At 40.2% G+C, this 25846-nt stretch overlaps 2 protein-coding genes across 4 annotated transcripts; one reads left to right on the forward strand and one right to left on the reverse strand.

Moving 5' to 3' along the window:
* Positions 1–857: 857 nt before the first annotated feature.
* LOC119735867 (39S ribosomal protein L37, mitochondrial-like) lies at positions 858–11372 on the reverse strand. Its single transcript, XM_038209810.1, has 8 exons — positions 11206–11372; positions 9190–9474; positions 8469–8601; positions 7556–7686; positions 6759–6874; positions 6403–6591; positions 1827–1972; positions 858–1538 (listed from the first exon to the last, which is right to left on the reverse strand). The coding sequence occupies exons 2-8, from the start codon at positions 9432–9434 to the stop codon at positions 1206–1208; spliced, it is 1293 nt and encodes a 430-aa protein (XP_038065738.1). The 5' UTR covers positions 9435–9474; positions 11206–11372; the 3' UTR covers positions 858–1205.
* Positions 11373–14351: 2979 nt separating this feature from the next.
* Positions 14352–25040, forward strand: LOC119735395 (follistatin-related protein 1-like). Of its 3 annotated transcripts, none has more exons than XM_038209091.1 (11): positions 14352–14541; positions 15045–15119; positions 18636–18693; positions 19181–19293; positions 20391–20523; positions 20840–21018; positions 21304–21431; positions 22476–22588; positions 22803–22866; positions 23087–23175; positions 23460–25040. In XM_038209091.1, exons 1-11 carry the CDS (start codon positions 14539–14541, stop codon positions 23621–23623), a joined length of 1119 nt encoding a protein of 372 aa, XP_038065019.1. In that variant the 5' UTR covers positions 14352–14538; the 3' UTR covers positions 23624–25040. The 3 variants fall into 3 exon arrangements, with proteins under 3 accessions (XP_038065019.1, XP_038065020.1, XP_038065021.1); XM_038209092.1 differs by having other exon boundaries at positions 22479–22588; XM_038209093.1 differs by having other exon boundaries at positions 20852–21018.
* Positions 25041–25846: the final 806 nt, after the last annotated feature.

Here is a 25846-nt window from a genome sequence, read left to right on the forward strand (position 1 = left end):
CAAAACTCGCGATGCCTGTACAATATGGATTATGGCAACCTCGTTTTTCGCTAAAAAAAAACCTGTATCTTCGGTTGTAAAGGGGTGAAAGGGGTACGTACATTTAATACAAATCTTTGCTAAATAACGCAACGTCCAAACCTTATGTTTGAAAGCATTGATTCTTCAAAATCACAACTTTAACCCTAACCCCCTAAGCCCTTGTTGCTTACAACCATCCTCAATCCTCCAAAATCCTCCAAAATTTTTCAACTCCGCCTAAATTTTTCAAAATTGTCAGACAGTCCTGCCTCAAAATGCATTCATCCTCAATCCTCCAAAATCCTCCTCATCCCAAAACTTTGCACTCGTGTTTAAATGAAGGATAACCAACGCCAAATCCTTCAAAATCATCAGATAGTCCTGCCTCAAAATGCATTCATCCTCAATCCTCCAAAATCCTCTTGTGCTTCATTCACCATTAATCCTCAATCCTCCAAAATCCTCATGTGCTTCAATCACCATTCATCCTCAATCCTCCAGAATCCTCATTTGATTCAATCACCATTCATCCTCAATCCTCTAGAATCCTCCAAAACCGCCAGGAGGATTTTGGAGGAGTGAGGTGGGTTAGGGTTAAACATTTTAAAGATGGCGTCGGCACGTAAAACGGACAAACTGCAGCCTAATTATAATGTGCCATATTTTGACACATTTAAATTACACAATTCCAGGGGTTGAGATTGCGCAAGGCATGATGGGAAACAACATGGCGCAGCAAGATCTCGTACCCATGGGAACGAGGTTGACTGGTTACCTATCTCACTGACTGACTGTCACTTGTGACTTAAGACTGGTTACCTATCTCACTGACTTACTATGATATGGAATGTCCCTCTACAACTCCTTTACCTTATAAGGAGATTGTCATGCAAAACACAGCTGGGCTGGTGTAGTGTGAATTTTGGACTATGAAATACTGATTCACTGGTAGTATTGCGCATGCCTACGTGAGGAATATGAACGTTCAACCAATGAGACGTTAAAAGGCACTGGTTTTCATGGGAGTCCAAATCTTATGCGACACTGGAAAAGTGTTTAAGACCAGCCAGCCACGTCATTATCATCTGCTTAAGACCAGTCACATGATGGGCTCTCGACCAATGGGAATGGGTAAACTACATTAGGTATTTATGAATGACAAATACATGCCAATAATCTCCACATCAATTCACTGCTCCATTAAGATAACAGGCAAGGAACTTCCTAAAGACATCAACATCCAATTCTCTGCAACCAAGCTCTGGGTCTCGACGAACCAATGGACGAATATATCGTCTGTCTGTCTTACGATTGCCCTTCGTGCGTCGTATCTTCAGTAGTGGTGGATACATGTCCTGATAGAGGGCGCTGTCTGCATCGAGCCACACCATGTTCTTGAGTCCGTCACTGGAGTCTAACTGCAGTGTGTTCAGCTGAACGTGGATGTAGGAAAAGTTGACGCCATTAGTGACGACACACTGGGTGACAAACGGGGTGGGGAGGTCCATCTCTTCAGTCTGTGAGTGTGAGAAAGAAGAAAATAGGTTTATCAACTTGAAATCTACTGTCATTTCAAGTCATCGTTCCAAGTCAATCACAAGTCATCCAATCCCAAGTCACATCACAAGCTATTAACATGAACTGCGACAATGGCATTTATTCAGAAAAGCATTGAATGATGATATGAAGGACTCCCTCAACGAGTATGCACAAAGCAAATAGGCTGATTAAACATCACCCATTAATCTAACTACATGTACATGTACAACTAAACAGACAACTTGACAAACTGACTTGTCACTTACTCCATACTGCAACTTGGCTCTGCACAAAGCGTTGGCAAATGCAAACATGATTCCTCTAGCATTGATCTTTTCAGCTTGTCTCTCATCGTACTCTCCATACATAAACAGAGTGTGTGCGTGAGGGAACGGGTAACCATCATGGAAACCTGCAGTTGTAAGAAACAACGAATCAGTGTATACCTGGTCATTAATCAGAAGGAAATTTGCATGCACATTTTCAATTCAATAAATTCAGCTAAGGTAGTTCACAATTCTTCAGAAAATTGCAAATGAAAGTCAGGATATTTGTGAAAGTATCCTTCATTTTGTTGAACCGCGCTATTTGTTGTAAGCTGGGATTGATGTATACATGTAATTCTGATGTAACTGATCAGTTAAGATAAATAAAGGACAGATTGTTACAACTTTTCCAGTATAGAAGATTTTGAACAAATGCCTATCTTTAATCTTCTTACAATGTCCTGTCCCTTGACATCTTTGTTGATCTTACTTAAAATATGGACAAGTTTTCTGTCTCATTTATTAACCATTTACAATGTACCCTAGTTAGTTAAAATTATCTCATTTCTTCCAATCCATTTAACCCAGTTTCTAGTTGTTAAGCATTACGACAAGGGAAGCTGTATCCTTGTACACACATAGCACGTCCTGAGATGAATGGTTGGGGCTAACTCTAGTTATTCCCAATAGTTTCTAGTTTATTTAACATTCCTACCGGGGAAGTTGTAGTTATCCTTGTACACATAGCATGTCCTGAGATCAATGGTTGGGGCTAACTCTAGTTATTTAATCTTTTCATATCCAGTTAGTTTCTAGTTTATAAGCATTCCTACCGGGGAAGTTGTAGTTATCCTTGTACACACATAGCATGTCCTGAGATCAATGGTTGGGGCTACCTCTAGTTAGCTGTTTCGGTGACACACCGAAACAGCTATTGTTTTCGTTAAGATTTTTTTTTTTCTTTTTTCTTTTTTGGCTTTTCCGCATAGTTGCGGAAAAGCCTTTCTTTTTGTTCTCATTTTTTTTCTTGCTTCTTCTTCTTTTTATTCCCCGGCAAATCCCATAGACATTGTACACGTTTCTTCTGCCCCACACTTTTGCCATTCATCTTTGTCATACATCGTTCAAAGTCAGCATAGGCTTAGTCCTTATAGCATAGATGTGCCCCGAAGAGTGACGTCATGGTGACGTCATCAAGTGATTTATTATGGATTTTTGAATAATTAATTTTTCCCATAGACTTTGTACACAGAAATTTTAAAAAAAATGTCGCTTTTCAAAGGGCATTTTCGACTTTTTGCCAGTTATTCATTTACACCACTCTTTGTCCAAGCAAAAACCCTAATTCAAACAACATTGTGGAATGATGACGTCATGATGACGTCATCCTGTGTTTATTTATAGGCAATTAAATTGTGACACTTTTAATATTTAAAAATGCATAAGAAATCAACCGTACGCGTCCGCAGCATTCTGTTGCCGGCAAGTGGTAGAGTAGGTTGAGGCCTTCATTTCATTTAGTGTGCGTGCAATCACGTGACCCTTGCTTCCGGTCGAAAAAGGCCCAAACCGGAAGTGGCTTATTATTTAAAAGTGGTAATAGATATGAACTTGCTTTTAACGGTGTTAGTCTCTTGGCCGATAGTATTCTTCAAATCATCTACCGATGACGTCATGCAATCTTCGAGCGCCCTCTAGCGACAGGTTGAAAATTAGCAAAAATGTATTTTGAATAGATGTCTGTGGCGAAGTTTGTCGGAATCGCCTAAATATTGGTGTGTATAATGACCTTGACCACCTTAAGACGTGTGCGAAGTTTTAGGCGAATGACGTCATCAGACCGGAAGTTATAATGAAAAGACCCTTTTTCCTTAGAAAATTCCTGAAAAATCAACCATGGCAGTTTTTATATTAGTTTTTAATTTAATTGTTGATTGAAGGGTAGGTCTAAAATATTTTAAAGTTTCGAGGCGATAAGCGAACTCGAACATACCCTGCGCACGCTTAAAACTTCACGTTGACAATACCTCTGCTTCAAAACATGCACAGGACAGGACGTCCACAATGTACATGTACATGGACATGCACGTACGTTGTACATGTACATAGGCACATACATCGTATGTCAGTCAGCCTGCAGCGCACGTGTTGCTGAGGTCAAATCCTGTCCACAGTGACCGTTTTAGCCGATTTTCGGCTAACTTTGACAGGTTTATGTTCATGCATGCGCATTAACAGTGACGTATTATAGCAGTTTTGGCATTAATCTTTGTCAGATATCATTGAAAGTTGGCATAAGCATAGTCCCTGTAGGCAAGATGTGTCCCGAAGAGTGAGGTCATGGTGACGTCATCAAGTGATTTATTATGGATTTATGAATAATTAATTTTTCTCATAGACTTTGTACACAGCTTTCTCCACAAGTCTTTCCCTATACTAAACTGATATATCTTAGGCCAAAAAAAAAGTATTCGGTCTCTGGTCAGACCAAAGTTCCGGAATTGACGCGGCCATACGGTTTTTTTTTTTTTTTTTTTTGCTTTTTTTTTTCTCTTCAAGCTTGGATTGTACAGACAAGGTGGGGTACTATTATGCTTTTTTGGTGTCCTCATGTACATTGGTGTCCTCCATAATTTGCCTTGGTGCTTTCGATCATTTGCCTTGGTACAATTTCCCATTCCTTGGTGCTCTTTGGTAAACAAAATTGAGGAGGTGCAAACTTGCTACTTGCGCAACTTTGAAATTTGCGCGCGCAAGTTTCAAACTTGCGTTAGTAGCAAGTTTGCGCTCGACAGTACTAGTAGTAACGATTGCACGAGGAACAGCGTGCGCGCGAAGGTTTATTAGTCAGACCCTATTTATATCTAACAGTACGTCTAGATTCCAGACTAGCTGCTACAACTCCCCAGTTCATTAGGAATTTTACTGAAAGGTATGCGACAAGGTATGCAATAAAATTCACGACATTGCAAACAAATTCGCATACGTGTGCGCACATATTCGCGAATTGTTTCACGACATCGCATACGTGTGCGCACATATTCGCGATAAATTTTGCGACATCGCATACGTGTGCGCACATATTCGCGAATTGTTTCACGACATTGCATACGTGTGCGCAGACATTCGCAATAAATTTCGCGACATCGCATATGTATGCGCACACGTTTGCGATATGCGATATCCCTTCAGGGCCACCATACATACGCACATACATCGTATGTCAGTAAGCCCACAGGGCACGTGTTGCTGAGTTCAAATGCTGACCACAGTGATGGTTTTAGCCGATTTTCGGCTAACTTTGACAGACTTTATGTTCATGCATAGTCAGAGACGTATTATTGATTAAAAAAAATCATAATGCGGAAAAGCCCTATGTTCTGTTGCAAACAGACATAGATCTCTAGTTTTTTTTTTCTTCTCCTTTTTCAGACTTTTTCTCCATAGGTTTAACACACGTTTCTTCTGGCAGTCCACTTTGCCACTTTTATAAATCCGATTGATTTCAGACTTGGTACATACTTAGACCACCACCCACAGATGGTCCTAGAAGAAATTTGTGATAGTGACGTCATCAGGTGTCAGGTTACGTCACATTAAAGATGCATTTTTCCCCATATGTTTTGTACACGTTTTAAAACACTCCAGTTTGGCATCTTCGTAAATCCGATCGACTTTAAACTTAATTCATAATTAGAACACCACCCACAGATGGTCCTAGAAGAAATTCGTGATCGTGACGTCATCAAGAGTTAGGTTACGTCACATTAAAGATGCATTTTTTCCCCATAGGGTTTGTACATGTTTTAAAATGCTCCACTTTTTGGCACTTTCGTAAATCTGATCGACGTTACACTTGGTACACACTTAGACCATCACCCACAGATGGTCCAAGAGGAAATTCGTGATCGTGACGTCATCAGGTGTCACGTTACTTCACATTAAAGATGCACATTTTCACCATAGGTTTTGTACACATTTTAAAACGCTCCACTTTTTGGCACTTTCGTAAATTTGATCGACTTTATACTTGGTACACACTTAGACCACCACCCACAGATGTTCCAAGAAGAAATTTGTGATCGTGGCGTCATCAAGTGTTGGGTTACGTCACATTTAAGATGCGTTTTTCCCCATATGTCTTGTACATGTACACGTTTTAAAACACTCTACTTTGGCATTTTTGTAAATTATGCGATCGACGTTAGACCTGGTACACACTAAGACTACACCCACAGATAATCCTAGAAGAAATTCGTGATCGTACCAATGCCGAGATGGGTTATAGATGAAAATTCATGTGATGTCATCATCAAATGTCATGTGACATCCCTTAAAGGGGCATTTTGTTCTTTATAGGCCTATATTTACAGACCTATATGTTCGATTTGGTTATAACTTGACATGTACGTATAATGTGCTGTTATAGATGACATTTTTAGTGACGTCACTGATTGTTCATCGCGTGCTCAGAGTATTTCGAATATCCGAAACAGCTTGTGTTTGTCCACAAACACATTTCTAGTTATTTAATCTTTTCATATCCAGTTAGTTTCTAGTTTAGAAGCATTCCTACCGGGGAAGTTGTAGTTATCCTTGTACACATAGCATGTCCTGAGATCAATGGTTGGTGCTAGCGGATAGAATGTCTCCAATGTGTGATCGCTAGTTTGTTGGATCTCATCTAGACCAGCTAACGGTTGAAGAGGGTTCTTGGATGTCATTAACATGCCTGGCCGACCTCTCACTTGGATCACATTATTTTCTGAAATGGAAAAAACAAATCCACATGCTTCACTGTAACTGATGACATTTTTTTCTATGGGTTACCTTATTGGTGACATAATTGGGATTAGAACCTGGTTCACAGCAGTTGAAGGTGAGGATAATCCCACTGAGCCAACCTGACACCCTGAATGCCTTGTCTCTTACCTCTTGTCCAGCTAGCACTAACGTAGTAATTGGGTGCCTGTGCTCTGCTAAGAATGTCAGAGTACTGTGGGCCAAGTAGACTACAAAGTCTGATTAAGGCCATCGTCGTTGTAAAACTGAAAGGAAAGAATTGAAAGAAATAAAATAATGTGTTCAATGCCTGTAAAGAATGTACAAGAAGAACTTGACAAAGCAAACCCAGTGAAGCTGATTCTGGTTCCCAACAAATTTTACCCAATTGATTAAAATGGCTATTTACTGGAAGTATTTGCATGCATCTGGTCTGCACAATGGGCCAGAATTAGCCCATTGTTGGCATTACGGGGTAATCCTATATGATAGCACTGCCACGCTCTCTTTACTAGACTACAACTGGTCTAATTGACAAGCGACAATCAGCAAGTTTGTGAGACAGTCAGTTTCAGAGGCCTATAGACTAACCCCGCTAAGACTTCAACTCTGCTAGAAGCATCTTGAATAACCATTCAGTGCCTGATCATGCCCACAACTACCATACATGTATGACATTTAAATGTTGGGTTTATTCAACATGTCCAACAACATGGTAAGCACTGCTTTTGACTTTTTTTTATTTTACCCACATAAGCAGTGCTACACAGCTTCTCTATCATTACTCAATTTCATGTCCAACTACATGTACATGTACATATCAGTACACTTCAACAAGTTTATTTTAAGAACTGTTTGACCTAATGTTATTAATTAATGGTATTTTATTCAGCACTTAGCTTGAATCTGTCACTTTGGCTGAACCTGTTGGTAGGATTAACACTGACCTGTATCTTTTCATTGAGATGAACTTGTTTACTGTATCATATTGTCGGCACTGTCTGATAGACTGCTCTACTTTTTCGTCCATATCAGGAATCTCTAGAGAGGTAGTCAGGTCCTGAATCTGGTTTGGCATCTATGTACAAAAATGAACAAATTAACGCTGTGTGCTTTGCCTCTAAATCAAAAGCAGTTACAAATTCTTTACAGGTATTTTAAGAGAACTCAATTAAAACTCCCGACAGGAAAACTGGCACTCTAGACCGATCAATTAAGCCCACTATGCACGTTGACTGTGTCATGCTGCTTGCTGCTTGTGTCATGAACAAGTGCAAAAAACGTTGGGTTTTGCCAGACATTAGTTGTGCAATGAAGGCTGCAATTGGTCAAGGCTTGAATGTATGGGGCTTAATCCATTCATGCGCATCACTAATTAGATGACGAGGCATGTGGCTACCCTAATGGATCAGTCACTAAGGGTACAGCTGTGAATTGATGGGTAGTACAGGAACCGGGTACCCGACTGAAAAAACACATGGGTACCCAGGTACCTGTTAAAGAAGCCCAACCCCACAATTCAAATATCGGAGGTTGCTGTTAAGATCTATCATAAAGGTTTGCACAATAATACTGTACATCGGTGCATCAATGGAGCATCTTGCTCAAGTGTGTACAGTGAGCTTTGTGGTGAAAACTGCAAGTTTTGCAAGTGTCATAAAGATGAATTATGTTTTGTTTTCCTATGTAGCCTGGCTTTCTATTTGAACATCCCTAACAAATGACATTCACAACCTTTCTTTTTCCAGTTTTGGAACCAGTTTCTGACATCAACGATCGGGTACTCGGTTCGTATGCACAGCCCTATCAGTCACCAAAGGTTGTAATTAAACATTAAGAACTTGTGTAACATTCATGTACCTGTCCGTTTCCCATGAGTTTGCTTTTTGTCAACCACAGCGCCTGCTTGACACCTTCCTGTAAGGAGACATCATGGGTGAATAAGTAAGCAACGTCATCATGGTAGTGAGGATTCTCCGGTCCAAAATCTACCCTGAAGATAAGAAATAAACAAATCGAGAAGGGTGATCAATGGGCAAAGGTTAAATGGGTACCTTCAAAACTCCAACCTTTCTGCACGCAGTTGTACCTTATCCACTTCAGAACCTTATTTCATCACAACAAATCAACTTGTAACATTTCAAAGACAAAATGATTCTGGGTTAATTAAATGGACAATTCATTAACGAAGAAAATGTGAACAAAAATGTACAATGAAAACAAATTCCCCTTTCATATGAACAGGTCTGCGAGTGCAATTGTTTTTCAGTACTTTATATCTCAGTAAAATATGTATGGTTATGTAAGCTTGAGCTAAAAGAAGGCAAAGAACTTCAAAGAAGCAATACTTTCTGCGAAGGATTTTTTTCTAGGAAATTTGACAAGCGATACATGCAGTAAAGCAATCATATGTATTAATGACTTGGTTCATGTTCAAAATACATGTACGTAGTCTGGAGGAAACTCAGACAGGATGAGACAAGATGCACAAGACAACTGCTCCTTCAAGACCTTGGCTGCAGAAGGATGTAGGCACAAATTAACAGGACAAGGTCAATACCTTGGTACGTTCATTTTGTACCTGTTTGAGTATTGTGGATGGTTGTTAGGTAATTCAACTCGTGGTGGTTGTTCAATTGCAGGTTCTAAGCCAAGCATCTCTTCAACAACTCGATGCAGTGGCTTCTTCTTTTGTTTGTTTTTCTCTATTCCACGTTTCAGGACTTCCGGTCGGTATCCTCGATGGAAGAGAAGTTGTGATGATACAGCAGGCAGACATCTTGTGAGGATGGTGGCAGCTTGATGTGTTGTATGAAACAGCGCCATCTCAAAATGTTGCGTCACTTTCTTGGTTTAGTTGTTTAATCTGTAGAATGAGGAGTGATATCAAATCTGGTTTGGCAGTGCGATGGCATGATTTTCTTCCTTTTTGTTTTTTAAAAGAAGTTAAAAGACGCGTGATAAACGAAGGTGTAAAAATGCAGTGACATGTAAAACTTCACTAGGTTGACCACATTCGCCTACAAATCCCTCTTAAAGACTTTGTCAACATATTCCTTACAGTTCTCACATAAAAATGTATACTCTCTGATGTACAAGGTGAGCCCAAAAAAATAAAAAATTCTGTTTCGTAAGTGGCGTCAGGTAACTCTGCTTCACGTACGTGTTTGTATGTGTACATGATGTACGTCCATACTACCATATACAATGCGTTGATAGATCAAAGCCATTCACATTATTCAATGGTTGCTGTATGATGTTTGGTTGAATTTCACGGATTTGCAACCCAAAAAATAATTGTTCTAGCTCTATTAAGAGTTCTAGCGACCCAGTTAGTGGGACTAATGAGCACGCATACTTCTGAAATCAGGAGGCTTCTCTCCGTCTGACGGAAAGAAGCCTTCTGATTTCAGAATTAGAGCACGCAAGTCGCGCCACACGGCACCAACCGGCCCATAAACCTACTTCCAGAACTGAAAGGTTTTTACGTTTGTAAAACCGTAACAGTTCTGGAAGTACCATAAACCGCGTAGGAAAATCGTCATTACGGAAAAAAAATCCATACTGGGCCACCACTCATATTTCTTAATAATATGACCTGAAAAGTACCAAAAGTTGTAAATCTGATGAAGAAACACTGTTTAAGGAGTGCAAACATTCTTTGACATGTTTGATAATACTTAATAGTTACTTTAAAATGTTCTGTCATGGCCCATAGACTTTGTGCAGGAGCTCTGAGTGGTGGCCCAGCATGGAATTTTTTCCCAAACCAGAACCAGTCCCCTCAGCTTAGTTAATAAGGCCTACTTTAAAATTTAGTTCACTGCACCAACCACTCCGACCTGTGCGAGATAACCACTTAAGAGGTGTTTGCACAGTAACAACAAGAACCAGAAACCGGCTACACCCCTACGTCATCCTGTTTAATTCCAACTCTTCTTATTCTTAAGGTAGTGGATATTTTGCCGGAGGTAATGACGGCAAACTAACGATTACTAAAGGTTTGCCGGCGGCAATCCATATCAACAGAGGGCGCTGTACTCTTTAAAATAGGGCTGAATTATAAGATGTATTAAATTCCAACCAAAAGTTGTGTAGCACGTTTGGTGTAGTGCCACTACACCAAACGTGCTACACAACAAAATCTGAAAACCTTACTACTAGTGGTTAAGCAAAGGCTCTAGTAAATTCCGACCGCACCACATTTTTAAGTTTTTTTTTCTCATCCCCAAATAAATAAGAATATTCTTCTTTTATTATTTTAACATGTCTCAAACATTTTTTGCAGAGTATTACATTTTCTTTTTCAGATTTGTGGCTCTGGAGGGTTTTTTTTATAAAAGGGAAAAAAAGTCCGAAATTATAAAATGGTCTGAATCCTGCCCATCTTGTGAATACGAGGTAACAACGATAATTTTGGCATGGAGCCAGACTAAAACTTGTCACCGGAAAAAACAAAAAAACAGTAACTGCGCATGTTCAGTGCATATCCGGCAAACTAACGTTTACTAAAGGTTTGCCGTCTCCGGCAAAATATACACTGCCTATTCTTAACTCATGTAATAAGCCAGTGATTATAAGGAGACAATTTTCTTACTTTTTACGTTAGTAAAGAGGAATGAGTGTACTTAATCCTCTTCTACTTAATTCAACTTGTTTGATGTCGAATTTATTCATCAACGAAGCAATAACAACCCATTTATCAGGTATTTATCGGACACAATTTGAGCGAACAAATGATCACATGGAGGTCGCCATTTTGAATAACTTATCTCACCAATAGAGGGCGCCGTTCGATATTACGGAACACGTTTTTCTCACCAAGAGAGGACGCTGTTCAATTTTTACCGAACAACTTGAACAACAGTCCTGCCATTTATTTAGACATTTATTTGGGGGCCCAATGATAAGTACATGTTCATGTTTATGATTCCAACATTCATCATCCCCTGTACATAATATTTGATGAACATAATAAAAGTGCCATGAGGGGGATCTTATCAATGCTTCAGTCAGTGGCGCACTCAGCAGGATTTCAAGTTTGTCAGGGGCGCAGCGCGGCGCGGAACGCTTTTCAAACTGGGGGGGGGGGGGGGATATACCAAAAGGGGCACTTGCTCAGAAACAAGGCACCTTCCGTTTGTGTGAAAGATGAGAAAATTGTGAAACTATTTTCGTTCACATTGCAAGGAATACACATTACCAGGAACAAAATTTACCGACACAACATTAATATATACTTTTACAAATAAAACTTGCGTGAAATTCTTTAAAACTCTTCAATCAAAAACAAAACAAAACAAGTAGGCCTATTCCTGCGATAGTCTCAATATAGCTGTATTGTTCTCAAATAAGGAATTGTTTTCACTTGAGAGAGCCCTTTGGCCTCAGGCACACCCTGGCAGTAACTTTTCTTGGTCCGCCCTTGAATTTATAGTTAGGCCTATGCAAGGGACCAGGTTTTTTTTCATGAGAGGGGCAGTGTTATTTTTTTTTTACAGGTCACTTTTCAATCTTGATAGGGGCACAGTTTTAATGTAGCAAACAGGGCACTGAGGAGCAGTTTTCTATCTCTATAAATTATCGGGAGAAGAGCTGTTGTTTTTGATGGCCAATTTCCCATCTCGAGAGGGGCACTATTGTATGGTGGCCCTGAAGGGACATCTCATATCGCAAACGTGTGCGCATACGTATGCGATGTCGCAAAATTTATCGCGAACGTGTGCGCATACGTATGCGATGTCGCGAAATTTATCGCGAACGTGTGCGCATACGTATGCGATGTCGCAAAATTTATCGCGAACGTGTGCGCATACGTATGCAATGTCGCGAAATTTATCGCGAATGTGTGCGCACACGTATGCAATGTCGTGAAACAATTCGCGAATATGTGCGCACACGTATGCGAATTTGTTTGCAATGTCGTGAATTTTATTGTATACCTTGTCGCATACCTTTCAGTAAAATTCCTAATGAACTGGGGAGTTGTAGCAGCTAGTCTGGAATCTAGACGTACTGTTAGATATAAATAGGGTCTGACTAATAAACCTTCGCACGCACGCTGTTCCTCGCGCAATCGTTACTACTAGTACTGTCGAGCGCAAACTTGGTACTTGCGCAAGTTTGAAACTTGCGCGCGCAAATTTGAAAGTTGCGTAAGTAGCAAGTTCGCGCTCGACAGTACTAGTAGTAACGATTGCACGAGGAACAGCGTGCGCGCGAAGGTTTATTAGTCAGACCCTATTTATATCTAACAGTACATCTAGATTCCAGACTAGCTGCTACAACTCCCCAGTTCATTAGGAATTTTACTAAAAGGTATGCGACAAGGTATGCAATAAAATTCACGACATTGCAAAACAAATTCGCATACGTGTGCGCACATATTCGCGAATTGTTTCACGACATTGCATATGTATGCGCAAACGTTCGCGATAAATTTCGCGACATCGCATACGTATGCGCACACATTTGCGATACATTTTGCGACATTGCATACGTATGCGCACACGTTCGCGATAAATTTCGCGACATTGCATACGTATGCGCACACGTTCGCGATAAATTTCGCGACATCGCATACGTATGCGCACACGTTCGCGATAAATTTCGCGACATCGCATACGTATGCGCACACGTTTGCGATATGCGATGTCCCTTCAGGGCCACCATACTATTGTATTATTGCCATCGAGAGGGTGTTTGTGCTTTCGAGGGATAGTTTTCCATCTCGAGAAGATTCATAATCTCGTTAATGCGCGAGGGGTTTTGTGTTTTTGAGAGCACTGTTGCATGAAAGAGAGGAGACAATTTTTAGGCGCAATCTTAATGCTTTCATGTGTGCGTTTCAGGGGCGGTTTTGTTTTCATCTCGAGGGGCACTTTTTTGGCCTAGAAAAACCTGTAGGCAAGTCCACCCCCGCCCCCGGTTCCGCCGCCCCTGGTTAGGGGATGGGGAGATGATTCCCTCCTTTTTTGTAAGATCTTATGACCTCTGCCCTGGCTTGCTCGCAGAAGAGATAAGCCACATGAATCAGTGTACCCGCAAACTATAGTCATAGAAATGGTCAGCATGGGGGAGGTTAAAATTCGCGATATTTATCGTTCTTCAAAAATTTAGGGAATTGTTACATGACAAATAAAATCAATTTACTTATCAAGAGCCCTGTTCAACAGCTCCTAAACTGGATTCATGACAAGGTGACAATCCACTGATCGTTGCGATTATTTCCCTTTTCCTTTAAGAAATAAAGGTTGACCCAAAAGTGGTCGTATTTCCTCGATAAAAATGAAAGATTACCCAATAAAATGTACCCAGGAGGCTATAGTTACAAATCAAATATAATGGATGGCGACGTTAGGCGCTTTCGGTCCGCCGTAACCTGACCGATTCTGCCGGGGGAATTTCTTTTTTCTCTCTCTTCTTCAAAGTCTCCAAGGAATGCAGGTGAGTTAATTTTGCAATGGGAATGATCATGATTAAAACTCTTTGGCCACTACATTCTTGATTATTTGAATAGCAGTCACGGTCTAAATAAGACGTTTGATAAATCATCAAATGCGTAATCCTGCACTTGATTTCTTCCTAAATAATATACTATAGTTGCTTGAGGTCGAATTATCAAAACCTTACATTACAACCCCCGTTGAAATAATGGACGAGGCCAGGGCCATCCTGACCCTCTTTTCACGAGTCTAAGGTTTATATTGGCGACTGTGATCAAAGGTACGCGCCAATCGAAAATGTCCGTTCCCCAGGTAAGCATAAATCGTGATTGTGCTCCCAAGTGACCCGCTAAAATCCTCACCTTTTTACAAAAGCCTTTCACTTCAGAGTTCATTTAGTTTGCTGTACGCTGGTGGGTGCCGGGAGCTCAGTTGGCGAAACTTTCGTTTTCATTGCTCCATCACTCTGCACTGTAAACGCCACAATGGTGAGTATTTTAACGGAATTTTTACGACGCCTAAATATTAAGTGATGCATTATAATTATACGCACGTCAACACAATGTTGCTGGGGTTTTAAATTAACCAATTGTAAGTAAAACATCATTGTTTTGTGCTTCACCATGGTTCTTCTCACATTTCAAGTGAAGGTGTGTGCCTTGCAGTTCATTTTTTTGTATTCAGCTATCGTTGCTTTAATAACAGACCGTGAATTAGGAATTGTTGAATAGAAAAGCTTGTTAAACTAAAAAACAACAACCAAGAAATCATTTTAAAATCACAAAGTCCGATGATTGAGCTTCATGCTATGAAACAAGTAACCATAGGCATATCCAGTTATTTCACGATATTGCAGAGTGTTCGTACAAATTTCCCCGCGGCCACCTGAACATTCTGAAGTGAAAGGCTGTGAAATATAGGTTAGTATCACTTGTTTGTGATGCTTTATCTAAATTTTAAAAACTGAAAGTTATTGGTTTTAACTTTTCAGGCATTGAAATTGACGTCATTGCTGATTATTACCCTAGTTCTCACCTCTTGTGAAGTTCTGACCAAAACTGGAAAGGTAGGTAGTGATTCATTAAACTTCTATAGCTCAAAGTTAACTTTATTAGCAGAAGCTTGTCAAATGCATGCCCAATGCTCTTCAAAATGTGTGTTTTTTTTTTTTAATTTGTATGTTGTTTTTTTTCAACGAAACAACCACTTTATTTCGATTTTGAGCGTTGAACGCTGTGAAAAAAGGCGTTGCTTTGTGCACAAAATAACGCGCCGTGCGAAAGCCGAATCATTGTATGTTAGCCAATAAGTCGAATTTTGTGCAGAAATATACGTCGGATGATTTTTGTTTCATAAGTGAATAACTTTGTTCAAAAGTAAATAACTTGAATATTGCTAAGAAAAAAGCAATTGGAAAAAAAATCGAGTTGAAACTCCAAAAAAGCACGGGAATACATGTTTACAAACGTTTAAAATAATTTATTCGGTTTCTTGCTGAAAGAGAATGACAGAGATTTCCCCCCTTTTCCCCCAGACGTAATCGTAAAAAAATACTGCTAATTATGTTAGCAGTGATATCTAGAGCCCTTCGAATGGCGTCTAGTTTGTTTAGGAATAGCCTTTTTTCGTGGGCGCAGTTTGTCAAGAATGTTAACTGGTGCAATATGCCCAAAATCGCATAAAAAAACACACGAACATAATTTCTCCTTCAATTCTCGCTCGCACATTTCTCTCGTACAATTCTGAATTCTGTTTACCAGACTTTCGTAAACACCCATAATGTGTGTAAGTTAAAACTCCCCAAGAATGCCTCCAGGTTTTGACTGTTGACCCTAACAATTGCCGCGTAGAGATTTACTTTGTTGTTTTTCGTAATGTTGTGAATTTCAAGCTTCCGTTCTCCAATTACCTCAGTTTTATTTCATATTTCTTCAATTACGACCTTTGCCCGCAGCCATAAGGCCACTTTTGCACACCACTACTGTTCTACTTTGCTCGCAGCAAAATCCATAATTTAGTTATGAGTATCCGTGCCGGTAGAATATCAGATTGATTCGGCGTGTTTATTACAAAAATCTCAGTTACAACAACAAATTCTTCAGTGCCGTATATGGCGTTGTATACCCTCTAGCTAAAATTGGGGACATTTGTGTACTCCTAACTGACCGAGCACCAGTGACAGACTGGTCGGACTACAAGACCACCCAACCAACAACCACTTAATATTCTTATCTAACGTTATATCTTCATTTCCAAACATAACCCTGAAAAGAATATAGAAACCTACCTTCCAATGAAGTCTTCTTATTTATTTACGATAAGCGTCTCGGCTTTACTATCGATTACAACGAACTGATTGGCCTTATTATGAAGCTACTCGACCTTGTGCTTTCTGTCACTTCTGTTTTTTCGCAATGAATTCCAGCAAACGTTTTGATTGAGACAGAGGAGGGAAAGATTAAGTTTGCAACCTTGACAAGCAGAGAACCCAATGGATGTTAGACAGGTTGACACGAATCGAAACTGAAGTCTCCCCCTCGAGCTATTTATGTGGAACTGAGACAAGGACACAAGGACTCGAGTGGTGTGAATGCCAAAATATCTTGACGTGAAGCTCTGACAGGAGCTGGGTCGGTCGGACGGACGGACGGGCGGTCGGTCTGTCTGTCTGTCCGTCTGTCCCGAAAATTGACCAAAAGTATGGTGTTCCATATGTGCCATCGGCGTCGCATTTTCCGGCGTCGTATTTTAAGCTCTTGGCAGGGATCCTTTTGATCGGTTTCACGCAAGACTTTTGAGTCTAACACGGCCAGAGTATAATGCAATCGCAATTGTTCATTATTGAGTATGATAAAGCATGGAGAAATAAAACATGTTTTATTTCTCCATGGATAAAGGCACAGGATATATTTTTTTAAAAGTGTGAAGAACTCTGTTATTGTTAACGCGATGATGGGAGGTCGCTGTTTAGGCCTATGAAATTTGAGAGAAAAAAAATCTACTCTCCCGCTAACGGAAAACTTTGTCCAATGGTCGGTTTCTACATGTAGTTCAAGTTGGGTGTATCTGCATAATCCTAAAGGGGCTGGGGGCGGAATCCGCCCCCCCCCCTCAACATTTTCCGCGATAGCCTCTAAATTTATTTTTCGCGACCCGAGCTGTTATGACTAGGCGCCGTGAAAACTGAATTTTTGCATATACGTCGTGTACACAGAGCAGAATTGCCATTCGAACAATAATTAATTAGCTATAATTCCAAAACCCTTTTACCTATAGTCATGAAATTTCTTGGGTATGTTTAGGAAGAGTTGCTCTATGCATGTGCTGAGTTTCAAAATTATTCGTCACTCGATGGCCGAGATCTTGGGGGGGGGGGGCGGAATCCGGCCCCCCCCCCCCCCCCCCGGCTGAGAGGTGGTCAAAATAACCCGACCCCTTTAGGGTTAATAAGACTGCTAATATCCTCTTTGGCATCAACGGGAAGTCAGGTGAACTGTCATTACATGGACACATGCGCACTGTTGAGCTCAGTTCACCCGCATTCCGGTGTCACGGTCTCACTTCTCCGGCGTGCCAGCTTCTCCGGGTGGATTTGGCGGATAATTGAGCACGTTACAGTGCGCGTTACATGAGCACTATTCATGCTCATGTGTCCGCTGTGCTAACTTTTCCTCGGGCTGTGTTGTTGTTGTTGTAAAGTCTACCGGTCCATACAGACAGTGAGGGACACCCAAGAATGCGTTATGTAACACTTCCTGTGGGTCAAGTCATATTGCAAGCATTCTGAATGTGTGTTCCCATCGTCATTGCGTTTGCGTTGAGGAAAAATTAAGAAGCGTGTTCCTTGCTCGGTCGTGGTCCATCACATGCATGTCCAATTTGCAACCACGTTCAACCACGGTTTAAAATAAATGTGCATCCTTCAAGTCTTTTTGGTTATTAGGATGTTGGGAGTTAACTGCGCGCCCCACCATGCCTAGGTCTGGATTCGATGGTACCCTGTGACGTATACATACAAACATCCTAACTTCTTACGTGAACCAGTACAACCCCAAAGAACTCAGCACACACATAAAGTTGGCGAAAGTGAACACTGCTGCGCAATTTTGTGCATGCGTGTTGAAGCGAAATTTCCAACTTGGAGAAGCTAGCACGCCGGAGAAGTGAGACCGTGACACCGGCCTAGGTCCGTCTAAACATCTATCCCACGAGTCAATTTGCCTGGATCCAAGAACCTATAGAATCTTACCAAAATACAGATTCGCTATTAATCCCACTATTGATTGAAACTCGTGGAAAAAATCATTGAAAGTAATTGGTACTGTAACTGCATTAATCCTCAATGACAGTTTTGCAGATGACAGAAATAGCCGGGAGCTGTTTGGTCGATATTATTGTTGGGAGTGATTGGACGCATTCTAATCCCAAACAAAAACTATGTAGATGGAATCCAGATTTTTTGTTGGTTGGAGAGTTGAATTCAATAGGCACAGTCACTACGCAATCCTTACCCTCAGGCATTCAAATAATGACCACACTTTGATTCTGCGTCAATGATGGCTTGTTTTCAATTATTGTTAAGGCCAACAGAGGGCGTCACATAAAGAAGGAATGGCGAGGTGAAAGAAAAGCCACAGAAGGTAAGCCGGTCGAATCCCGAGGCTGGACTTAACCTTTAAACAATCACAACTATTTACCGTATTCACATAAAATATGAAGGAAAACATAACAGCCGTATATATGTACTGTGCATGCATGGGACGAACATTAAAAGCTAATTGGCAAGAATTCTTATAATTATTTAATTACACAGTAATAAGCTGAAAGACGTTTAAACCAAGTTTGAATGAAATAATGTGCTTCAGGTAAACGATTGTCATTGGGTCTGCAACAACTAATGGTGATCTGTAGTGATGGCTAAACTGTCAATCGAACATGTTACTTCTTACATGAGGGGGCAGAGACAAAATCTATCCAAAAATTAAAGAATAGGCTTAGTACACGGAGTAGGAAGAGAGGTAGGTCGCACTTGCACTTGTTATAGGTTCTAGTATTTACAGAATTAAAATGCTTGCACGATTTTGGTATCCTTTACTTCATAACGCTCGGTTGTGAATTCCTTCACAGCTGACTCAAAGAGTCTTCCATCTCAGGCAGACGTATGTGCAGGTGTTGAGTGCGGGGTGGGCAAGGAGTGCACATTGACGACTGATGGAGAGGCTAGCTGTGTCTGCGTCCAAGTACGATGTTTCCCTCTGAACCAGGCTTAGTCTTGCATAACGCTTCATTGGTTGTTATCCCTCAGTCACAAAGGATGTCCATACGCCAAGAGCTGATTGCTAGATTAAAGTATAGGCCGTAGAAATAATAATTTTCAGTTTTTTACATTTTTAAACAATATTCATCAAGGCCTACCATTGCACGAAGTTTCAAATCTGCAAGAGATTTACTTTAATAACTACGCTAATTATCCATGGCAACTTTTGCTCAAAAGTGACAATTTTCGTTTTCACGAAGTAACACTTCAGTTCCATTTACCATTGTAATGCATGGCGCGCTCTCTGCTCAAATGCGAGCAAAAACGTTTTCACGAAGTGACACTCTCCTTCTTGTGTGAGCGCGCACGCTGATCCGAAGTAACCTCACCTAGTATTGTAATACATTGAAGGGTGTCACTTCATGAAAACGAAAATTGATTGTTTCGCAGCTTTTTCGGTTTCACGAACTAACACTCACCTTTTCTCCCATTTCTTGTTGATTTAATATACAAACGGGTGAAAACTGCAGATTCAATCAATTCAATACATCAATTGTCCACAGCGAGAAACTCAAGTGAAAATACTGTGCAGTTTCGACGAAAAGTGTTGTTTTAGAAGGCGTTCAACTTTAGAAGCCGTTTTCTCCGATTGCTAGTTTTTATTGCTATGTATACATGGGTGTCACTTCGTGATGACGCTGACGACGTATTATGATCGCAATCTAATGCCGATCACATTTTAAAAAAAAAGTGCAAAATAAGACTTTTATGGGTAGGGTGGATCACTTTGTTTTGTCAAAAAGAAGGCTATCGTTGTTGTTTTGCGCTTTAAGATTTGCACATGATATAGACTCGATAGCGTTCTATACTCGAGTGTAAAAGCACCATATCATTATACCACATAATAATTGTTATTGTGATATTCTTAACTTTAAAAAAATGTAGGATTTTCCTATGTCTAGAAAGCCAACTATTGCACCGAGTGGTCCCCTATGTTACCTTTATGGCCCCCTAATGGTCCCCTACCAACAGCGCGGTGACTGTGTTAATAATGAAGTTGGCCATGGTGTTTCCGTTTAGGAATGTAGACGTCATCGCAGCCGTTTACTCTGCGCATCTGACGGTGTGACGTACACCAATGAATGTGAGCTGCAGAGAGCTGCATGTCGAGGCGGAATCCAGCTGTTTATCGAACACGAAGGCGTCTGTGCTCGTGCGTAAAAGTCAAACGGTGTCCTAAGTAAAATATAACTTTTCAAAGAAATTGAAATACATCGTTAACCTGGTATGGAGGGAGTCGTTTGCAGTCCATTGTAATTGAAAGCTAAGAGGAAGGAATATGTTGAAGATTTACGTAGTATCCGATTCCTTAGGGCAGTGACACTGTTCGAGGCGGGGTTGTTACGGGGGTGTTGATATCCAAGATTTATCAAAGCGATGCATGAGATGTTGCAACCTGTCAAATACATCCCATATACTGCATGGTTAACGGACATTGTATAATTCATACCCCTGTTTGTTTCATTTAGCTTTGCCCACAGATCCCACCCCTACCTCGAGTCCAGCCTCCCGTACCCATCCCATCGCATGCTATCAAGATCAGCGAGACACACTGCAGCGTGAGATCGTTGAGTGGCTACAGGGAGTTCGTGCGTCTGCAGGACCCGGGGATAACGCCTACGAAGCGCTGCTGGAAGATTACTTTGCAGTAAGTCATTCGTTTTATGAGCTATCGGGAACATGAAAGTTAATTAAGGTGGACGTATTTTTGCGTTAAACTTTCTTTTTCATTAGGTTTTTGTGTGTGTTGTAGTCGCGAAAACAAAACAATTTTTTGGGGTCGAAATAAAACACATAATTCAAGAATTCGTTACTGCAAAAAAAATCAAAATGTTTTGGGACATCCACCTTACATACTAAGAAAAATAAAACAAAATTAAATAGCTAATGCTCGTTCTGCTTTTTCCTTTTTCCCACTCGTTTATTTTGTCAGCGATTCGACGATACTCAAGATAATTTCCTCGAGCCCACCGAGTTCTTGAAGTTTGTTGAGCACAATGAGACATTACAGAAAACAACTGACGACTTGAATCAATATTATGAGGAGGACACCTTGCTAAGGTCAGTATTTGAGCTACATGTATAGGCCTGCAGAACCTTTTAGAAACGTGAATATGCAACATTTGCAACTTAAAAAAAATACCAAATTATTATGAAATACCTTATTGGACTTATATACTTGTGAATGACCGTCTAAAGCATCCTGTAATATCATGGCACCTGGTGTGCTGACATTTTCAAGAAAAGTGGTATTTTCTATAAATTACCAACGCTGGCAAAAAAACCCGGCCTTTTTCAAATACTGCCCTCAATTTACCATCGATTACATACCAATCGAATGGGTACAAGCCTTCTAGACTGGTTTCCTGACCTTATATGTCCCCGACGTCTATAAATTGCTCCATTTTAGTTTCAGTGGGGTGTAAGCGAACCAGAATACAAAAACATGATTGTTTTTTTTTGGTATTTCCAGCATCTAGCATCTCAAAACATCAAAAAAGTCTGTGCAACAATATTTGCTATAAACACTAATCTCCCAAATCCATCCATTTCTTAAAATAACAGTAAAGACAAATGTTGCATATTCCCTTTAAAGTCAAATAATAATGGTTATTCCTATTTTGGTTAAGGTTGGCAGAACGTGCTCTGTATTTTCTTCCCTCGAATGTCTATAGAGAACATGCAAGGTGCGCCCTCGCAGAAGTCCTTCTTTCTCGGTGATGAGTAGACACTTTGCACAATTATCACTGATTTAACAAGAATGCTGCCTTTGACAGCCATTAACCGTGTGTTTACTTAAAGTGTATCTTTTGGTAACTGCGACACAAATAACTCATTGTCAAAGAGTTTGATACTTTTACCAGAAACTGTTGAGAAACCCACGTAACGATCAGCAGCATTTGCAGATAGACATTTTCCAGATTTTGCCTGTTGTTACTCGACAGCTTGGATTGTAGCGACCTCTCCCGCTTATACCCCTCCCTAATACGCCTCCCACATTCTATTCCCTTTGTGTCTTTCCCCTCCCGACCTCAAACCTGATTGCGCAACTGTAACGAAAAGTTCACTGTTGAAAGGTGACGTAAATTTGCTGTATGTTCCCAGAAGCCTTTGCGTTGATGCACTCTTGGCTGAGGCAGATGAGAACTTCGATTGGAGGCTGAGTTTATCTGAATTCAAGAAGGTCATGATGCCTGGATTCAACCCACCCACCAAGTGTAAGAATAACGCTTGTTTATCTACTTGTAGAAAATGTCTCCCGAGAAGAGAAGATAACAATGGAATTGACAGTTAATTTAGTAGGGGTGATTTTTTTGTTAAACAGTGATTGCAAAAATGGATCTTGACATAAGACAAACAAACAAAGGATTGCCCTGGGCATTATTATAAAACAGTTTAGTTTTAATCTTCAGCGGTATTTTATCTTCGCAGTGTGCTCCTTGGAAGGCAAATATTTTATGGACGGCCAAGAGAAGAAGAATAAATGCAATATCTGGTAAGAACCTTATCTTAAAAATATCTTGGGAAGAAAGTATTGATAGTATATATTCACATACTTAGCGCAGGTCATACAGTTAAAATTGAATGTAATCTGTAACTAATAGAATGGAGCTGTCTCTATTCCTGTGAAAGTTTGCGTCAGCGTAGATTTAAATATATAACGGGAATAGTTGCTTCGTGTATCGAGTGCAATTTTTCTTCTCTGTTGTTTGTAGCATTTGTGCCTGCGGTAACTGGGTGTGTACAGCTAACGCGTGTGATGGACGATTTATTGCAGGGGAGAGAGCAATGGGAGAAAACACAGGTACGGCTCTGCAAAGTGTCTGCCTTACACGTGCTAATTAAAATATTACAGTGGTACTTTGTGTGTTATGAACTCAACTTCTCGACCCTGTACATTATTAGCAATTTATTTAACTTTCAGCTGTGCTGTAACATACAGAATAGAGTGAGATTTTGGGTCAATGATGCATGCATGATCTTAGGACTCTTATAGCACCAAGTATAGACAGCAAAAACATCATAATTTGTGGGTTTACCTTCTTTCATATCTTTATCTTTAATTTTATCCCTATTCCCAAACAACAGAGGAAACCGTTTCTAAAGACACTTGGCTGAACATCATGAAGAAGTTATCTTCCGTGGACCCTGTCAAGTTTCCAACAGATTCGCACAATGTCAGTCAGCTAGCTGCCAAAGTGATCGGAAGAGAGGAAACAGTCATTGAGACCTCTACAGAAGAAGCAAGATAGCATGCGCAGGATCATGACATCGCATTGCCTAGAGAACCTTCATTTTCGAAGGGCTCCCTCATAGGTTTGAAGGACACAATCTCCAAGAGTTTTGGGCATCTTAGGGAGATTGTTGAAGCAACGCCCGAGGAGGGAAAGAAGATACGAGATAAAGTGTAAATATGAACACGCTGTGAGGAAATGTTCGATTGCCTTGTATTGTGAATGCTACATGATAAACCTACCTATAATCAATTAGATTAAGTACCAAACCCAAGGAATTAGCCAGTGAAATGGTAAAATAAAGACTACGGGGAAAGCGTATTCTAGAGTACATTTTTGGTTAGGTTTGGCTAGATTGGCTGCCCAGTTGACGTCGGTGAAATCGGTGTCATGTGAAATGTGGACTTCTATGGAATCTGGTTTCCTTTACCTGAGGTCTATGGACTCTTAACTCATACAAGTGAACTGCCACTGTCTTAATTATTGTCACTAAGGCATGCGCAATACAACCAATGATATAATAGGGAGGTAGACTTACTTTTGATCACAACACCCGAGAATTTTGCACCTGTAATTTTCAACCGAATCTCCGGTCTGCACCAGCAGGATGACCCGGATGTTGCATCCTTGACCTTACGGATACGTGATCCCAACACCGCATCACTGCATCTATATCTCATGGAGTCCACATTTCGCACTACATCAGCGAACTCTACCATGGGGACGCTCGTTGAATTTTACAGGAACTACAGCAAACGATTTCAAAGGTTTTATGGATGACAAAAAGCGAAATTTTGTTTTTTGTTTTCAGAAAACCGATAAGCAGAACAATAGAAAACAGTTGTTGCCAAAACGTTCGACCAGCTTTTCTGCTTTTCTGAACGAAGAAAACGTGTGATCTGATTTTCTGCTCTTCGAGCTAGACAGAAAACAACAGATGTCCACTTTTTGTTCGCCACTGCCTGTGGAAACGTGAAAATCACCCTTTTTTAAAGCAAAAAGCAGAAAAGCAGAAAATTGAACCTTCGAAAACTATTCTGACAGCACAAAAGTAGATGACCACTTTTTGTACTCAATAACTTTCGTCCCCCTTAGGCCTATGCGTTTGTCGATACATGGCGTTCACTATTGTTCCAGTCCAGATAGCTCTGCACAGTCTCGTAATGATAACGTCTTTGAAGTTCAAACGTTATTGCTTATTTTGCTTATCAGTGATTCAACCAAAGTTAAGTAATAATATTGCCATTGGATTTTGTGTCATTAATGTATGCCGGTATGTCATCGTCAGCTTTGTCAATTTAAAGAAAGACAGCTCAGAATCCAAAGAATATACATCACATTTCAAAATGAAAGTCTAAGAATGCTCTTCGATGGATTTGTTTTTCCAAAATAAGTATCTCAGAAATGAAATGTGTATAAAGCTATTTATCACGAAACCAACTTAAACATTAATTTAACTTTTTGAAAATGTATTTTAAATTGCTTTAAATAAAATAAACAATTCGAAAGTAAGTAATGTGCATGCGCAAACTTAGATTAAAAAAAAGTTTAGAAAGCGATAACATTTGGAATTCGATTTTTTTCAGATTACAGTTATATTATCGTCTCTTGTATGGTTGTTACAGTATCGATGCATGTGCATTTCTTAGAACAATTTACGTGCTTAGAAAAATGAGATAAGAACAATTCACATTTCAACATGGATCTCATAACATTGTGGCGGGTAGGCCTGACTTCTTTTTGCCGAATAAATGGGGGGGGGGGTTCCGCATAGCAAATTTCTCTGCTGAATAGCCTCAGAATTAAAATAAGACAAGACTATTAAAGCTGGTCCTAGAGCCCCGAAAACTAATTAGAAGTTTAGTAAGCTTATACATTCTTTGCAAGACATATCCATCCACATTCGTTTGGATGTCACACATTGTTGCAGGGAGCCGGATATACGGGGATCTGGAACGATTGGTGGTGTTTTCCCCATGATGATTTCTCATTGTTACCGGCATAATCTCCCACCCGGATCCCAGTAAATGAATTTCTGTAAAACAAACAGTTTGAATAGAGGTTCAAAAGTCAAGTCCTTTCATAATTGCCCTCGAAAAGACCAGCGTAAATAACATGGCTTGTTTCGATTAGCAGACCTGAAATCCGAGATCAAACCAAATTAACGCTTAAAAGGCAGTATGTGTACGCCACTGCCATCATTTTTACCAAACGCGAGTTCAGAGTCAGATCCGGCGCATT

This window comes from Patiria miniata, unplaced genomic scaffold (genome assembly GCF_015706575.1).
Source record: "Patiria miniata isolate m_02_andy unplaced genomic scaffold, ASM1570657v1 HiC_scaffold_29, whole genome shotgun sequence".
In the NCBI taxonomy this organism is placed as follows: Eukaryota; Metazoa; Echinodermata; class Asteroidea; order Valvatida; family Asterinidae; genus Patiria; species Patiria miniata.